Below are 6,000 nucleotides of genomic sequence, written 5' to 3'. Positions count from 1 at the left end.
AAAGTACATGTGTGGTACATGTATGCATCCGAGACAGTAAGCAGAAATATGATAAATACAAGTATGACTTCTTAGTTTAAATATAAGGAGACTTTTGTCATAGTGTACGTCAATGAGACAGCAACGCAACAACACAAGAAAGACAACTTTCCAACAGCTTGTAAAACTTTGTTACTTTCAGTTCTATACTTTTCAGATGCATCTTTGCAATCTTTTTATACAGTAATAATGGCTAATGTTAGTGAGTTTTACGTAATTATTTAATGATGCTTATCGGCCAGTCGAAAATAATGATTACTAGCATTTCTGTTCTTATGAAAGCCAACTCTTTTATCTAGACGAAGTTGGTAATCCTTTTGAGAATATTGGATTCTGCAATAAAAAAATCTTCCCATAAAAAGTTGTTTTAACTGTCTTTTGAAATGATTATTTTCTCAAGTGGAACTATGCAAAAACAAAAACTATATCAAATAAAACGTCAAGCTGTTATTGGCTCTGAAGTAGCTTTTATTAACTGCAAGTACTCTCAGATCTTTTCTGTGTGTCTTTTGTGTGTTTGTAAGGTTTTTTTTGTGCTTTGTAATGATCAAATGAGTTGAGCCCGTTTCAATTGATTTTAATAGGTTGTTCTAATGTTGTGCTGTTGTACCATTGTTTCAGGTTCAAGAGGGTTTGGCGCCAGTAACATACACTCATCAAGGATATCAAGTTCAGTATTGTGTTTGCCAGCCGCGAGTTTCGTCTACAAAAAACTCTTTATTGACGCTCGTATTAGAAAGTTTAAAGCCACTAATCTTAAAGTACGAAGTTGAAGACTATTGGAGGACCAAAAATTCCGAAAGGTATGCAATAAATAGCTGAGGTAATATATTTTGGGGTAGAAAAATCATAAATATTTCGAACAATTCGACGTGTTGTAAACAGTTGATTTACCAATATGACCGTATCAATAGTAATGAATGTCAACACAGAAATGCTGACTAGCGGCGTTAGACATCGCCACATTCTGTATATTGCCGTCTCGAGTCAGTAGTCTTAATTCAATAGTTGTCGTTTGTTACTGTATATTTTATCTGTTTTCCTCGATAATTTTGTACACTTGTGAACTAGCACAAAGTTGTACAAATCAGAATCCATATGCACATCACATAGACATGCGCTCGTCATTAAATATATGATATATTTGCCACTGGACATTAACACAACTACATCAGTATAATCGTGCTTCTGTCTTATCCTTTTATCTCGAGTTCACTTGAATGTATGTTATATAAATATATAGGTTCATCATTGGTATGTCAAGGAAAAAATGTACAATAAAGCTCACCTTTGATTGGAATAATATGTTCATTAATGTAGCATGTGTTGTTTTCAGCTTTCTATTTTTATACACCAAGTTTAAAAGTCGACTCAAGTTATTAATCTGATAAAAGAATCAAATTAAAGTATGATGTTGTCATCCTGCATATGCACGATGTATTAATTATCAATTAGTTTTGTTTTCTTTCTTTCCATTTTCAAATCCCGTCGTTTACTCTGTGTACAAATGTAAGTAACTTCTTTCAATACAATATCATTATACTAGTTCTTATTTCAGCTTGATGTTCTATGGAAGAGAAAAAAACTACAGGCTTTCTTAATTAGCCGTTTTAATAATTATCATAGCTGTATGAATTTATCATCGAAACAGATGTTACGTATTTGTTATAAACATTTACACAGTAGAAAATATTTTTGAACATGCATTATACCTGTTTCTTATCTTTACTTTTGATATCAGAATAAAGGTAAAACTTATGGTTTTGTGTGCACTGGAATCGTTCCAAAATATTGGCAGCGAAATCATAACAAAAGAGAAGTTAATTTGAGAGAGGGATAATGTTAGAGTAATACGTAACTTACATAAGGGACAACAAACATGTCACAGAAGAAATTTAATAACGCTAAAATTGTTGTTCTTGGAGGACCAGGGGTTGGAAAAACAGGTAGGGAACTTTTTGTTTTGTTTTTATTTTAAATTAAAACAACGTTTTATACGAATTAGCTGAATTTAGTTATTATTTTGTGTAATTACATTTTGTAAAATTACATGTATTATACATAGATTTTGTGTTTTACTTACTATAATATGATTGGTATATAATAATCAACAGAAAGGGGGAATATTATTCCTGCAAATGACAAAGTTACTGCAAATTTCCTTCCACGCGCTTTTCATCGCAATAAGTTAGTAACAATTAAAAAAAAAAATGTATACTTCATGACTAAGTATTATAACTTGATGTTCAGACTACTTTGTTAGTCCATTATTTTGCCCATCGATTTTTTTTATCCGCATGAGAAATCAACTTGAGAAATCAACTTGCACAAGTTATATGGTCACTTTCACATTGTTTCACGAATTATTTGTCTGACTCGATATGTCTTGTCTCAACTCACAAGAGACATGCGTTTTGCAATCTTCCGATACAAGAAAAGTCGTTTGATTTGTATATTTCGATCATAATTTATTTCATGTGGATGGTGTTTAATGTATGCTGGAGACGGGTCCATGTTCAAAATGCACATAGTTTTGCTACGTGCGGAGTTCATGCGTTTCCTCGGTCGTTTTAAAAAAAATTATTATCCTAATTTGAATATTCGTGATGGACTACGTGTTTTAACATCGGAAAAATACTGTTGCCTTATATCTCAACACCGAATTGGAATAAGGGATTAATATTTTACTCTTTTTCCAATTTTCCAAAAATAGACATAGGTCAAAACATTTACTAAATTTTATCGCCGGTATAAGGAAATAATTCGTAAATATAACTCAACATGCAGACATCTTATACGTTCAGGTATTTCACATCCAAAATTTTATGGAAATATTCTTTATAAAGCACAAAAATGTCAGTATTCTCCTCAGAAACTAACAAAACCTTTAAATAGACTTATTAAAAGGGGATATAGTTACGATACTGTTGTCAGGTCATTAAAGATTGCATATTTTGGCTTTAACATTGATTCACTGATAGGGTCTTTGCATCGGAACTAAACACATTTATTTCTAAAAAAACAGTTGTTGGCATGACACGGGTTATGTTCTTCTCATATATTTTATGATAGAATGATACTAAACCCCTAACGGGAGGGATTGTACCTGATATTCATATGATGAAGACATAATCTTTCAATCAGTTTAATTGAGGTCTGGAGCTGGCATGTCAGTTAACTGCTAGTAGTCTGTTGTTATTTATGTATTATTGTCATTTTATTTATTTTCTTTTGTTACATTTTTTGACATCAGACTCGGACTTCTCTTGAACTGAATTTTAATGTGCGTATTGTTATTCTTTTACTTTTCTACATTGGCTAGAGGTATAGGGGGAGGGTTGAGATCTCATAAACATGTTTAACCCCGCCGCAATTTTGCGCCTGTCCCAAGTCAGGAGCCTCTGGCCTTTGTTAGTCTTGTATGATTTTAAATTTTAGTTTCTTGTGTATAATTCGGAGTTTAGTATGACGTCCATTATCACTGTACTATTATGCATATTTTAGGGGCCAGCTGAAGGACACCTACGGGTGCGGGAATTCTCGCTACATTGAAGACCCATTGGTTGCCTTCGGCTGTTGTTTGCTCTATGGTCGGGTGGTTGTCGCTTTGACATATTCACCATTTCCTTTCTCAATTTTATACCTTATTCAACTCTTCTGATTTTGTTATATTTAGCTTTGTTATCACAGTATCTGAAAAACTGTAAACAAATGCTAGTATCTAGTAAAAAAAATTATACAAATCTGCACGTTTCTTTTCGAGCTTAAGAAAATATTTGATATTTAAAAAAAAATCAACTAACTAATGTCTGAGGGAAGTACGTGTGTACCATATGTATATATTATTTTGCATCTTAGAATAATAAACATATCTTCATAATGATGTTACAATAAACGTTTCTCTTATATTCATTAGTCTTGTCGGTATCGTAGATGAATCTTGACGTTTACGAGTGACGTCACATTTTAGATGGTTGTGGATTAAATTTATCAGACAAAATAACTATGACGAGAATCAAAATAGTTTTTCTATGAACTAATTAGTCAGAATAGATTGCATAAAAATAATTCAGAATTTTTTAAATAACAAAATAAGTTGCATGAGTCCTTTTTTGTAAGTCAGTAGGTTAAAATCCACCACAACCCTATATATATATTCAATGATACCGTTTAAATTTAAACTCAACGGTTTATGACATATACATTCAGTTAGTGATTTCTGCATGTGATTGTTTATAAGTTAAGTAAAATTTCCAAAATTAAATATTGAAATATGGTTTGATTCCTATTTATTTTATGCAGACAACTAGTCATTAAAGTCCAAATGACGCGGATGTACCAAAATCTGGAATTTTTCAAACAAATTCAATTATTTTTTGTGAAATTTCTAAATATTTCGACGGGATATTCAGATTGCAGAGGTACATCATTGAAAACAGTTTCTGCAACTGTATGTCAGTGATAAGTATTAAACATACTTTTTACCAAGAAATTAGATTCCTATTGAAAACTAACAAAACATTCTGAAAGAAGGATCATTAGTTATACGGATCCCTAGAGGGTTAGTGAAATTCATGAGGAGTACACATCATTTATTTTTTTAATAAAGTATATAACATTTAATTGATATTTGCATCATCTCCTTTGTCCACAATTTATGTCAAATGTATGTCACAATAGTTGCATACAGGATGGTAATTTTGTTGAATTTATTCTGTGTATTTGTGGAAAATTATTATTCTTCATAAGTCCTTTTATGATGGTTTCTTTTAACAACAACGACAATATCAGATACGTTTTATCTGACATTATCAAATAATCGTAACTTTCAATGCAACACATATAAAGTAACATCGTAAGCTAAAAACGCTTCATATTTTGCATTAAAAGTGTTAATGTCTTTGACAGAACAACCCTACATCCTAAAACTACATTTAAAAGGTTTGTTACAGGTAAACTAATCAGGCAGATACGAAATATCAATGAAATAATTACGTACCACCATGCTTATGTAATTATGCCTAATTCTTACGGAAACGAAATCCGAGAACATAGAAGACCTGTCTAAGAAATTATACACATAACGTTCAAACCAAGCCCTATCTACCACATACTACTGAGGAATTCGAATGGTACATGTACATACTGAAAAGTTTTAACCGAATGTAATCTGAACCTGCATATGTTTTTTTATGCATTTTTTTTTATCGAAACCCTCCATCCTGCGAACTCGATGCTGGTTGTTTAAGATGCCATGTTATTACTTGGGATTTAAACATAATTCAATATGAATATCTCCGAAATGTGTTATCATATGGTCCTAAGTTTAAAGAACCCCATAACATCAATTGGAACCATAATTTCAAAATTATTGTAGATACCATTGAAGACTTAGCAAGATGAGTGTGTTTAAGCAAGAATAGTTTGAGCTGGAAACTTTGTCAGAATAGGTAAAAACATTCAGGTCTTTGATAAAACGTCGAATTCTGAATGAAAAATAATTGAAAACTGTATTAAAGATTGGCCAAAGTCCGTTTTCAGAGATATAGAAGCTGTGGAATGTCTGTCATCTCTTCACGATAAATATGATGTTGTTGGGGGCAAAGTTTCAAATAATACTGTCTTTTTTGTACTATTACGAGTGTCCAAAGTATAAATTGGAATAAAATGAGCACTCAAGTAATCCCACATACAAAAAATATCATTTGACAAGGATGAGATTTTGGCGAATCATAAGTCCTTCGTGTGTTCAATGAGCATTTATTCACATTGAATAGAAAATCAAAGGACTTTCCTTGTTTATATTGGATACCTAAGTTTCACAAAATACCGTACAATCAACGGTACATTGTAAGCTCAGTTCTCGAGGCTCATCTGTATTTACGACGAAGAAATTGTGCATTGAATTGACAAAAATTATGTCCGCAGTGAAAGAAGGTCCTCTGTGAAACTGTTTATTCG

At 31.9% G+C, this 6,000-nt stretch overlaps 1 protein-coding gene across 1 annotated transcript in view; it reads left to right on the top strand.

Moving 5' to 3' along the window:
- The first annotated feature begins 666 nt into the window (after nucleotides 1–666).
- LOC143048181 (ras-related and estrogen-regulated growth inhibitor-like) overlaps nucleotides 667–6,000 on the top strand; it is a 30,862-nt gene continuing 25,528 nt past the window's right edge. The window contains exons 1-2 of the mRNA XM_076221704.1: nucleotides 667–842; nucleotides 1,781–1,985. Of these exons, the coding sequence (XP_076077819.1) occupies nucleotides 1,919–1,985 (67 nt within the window). The 5' untranslated portion in view covers nucleotides 667–842; nucleotides 1,781–1,918. The remainder of the gene's footprint in view (nucleotides 843–1,780; nucleotides 1,986–6,000) is intronic.

This window comes from Mytilus galloprovincialis, chromosome 10 (assembly GCF_965363235.1).
Source record: "Mytilus galloprovincialis chromosome 10, xbMytGall1.hap1.1, whole genome shotgun sequence".
Taxonomy (NCBI): Eukaryota; Metazoa; Mollusca; class Bivalvia; order Mytilida; family Mytilidae; genus Mytilus; species Mytilus galloprovincialis.
Note: the sequence above shows the minus strand (reverse complement) of the source record. Positions and strands in the feature narration are given on the sequence as shown.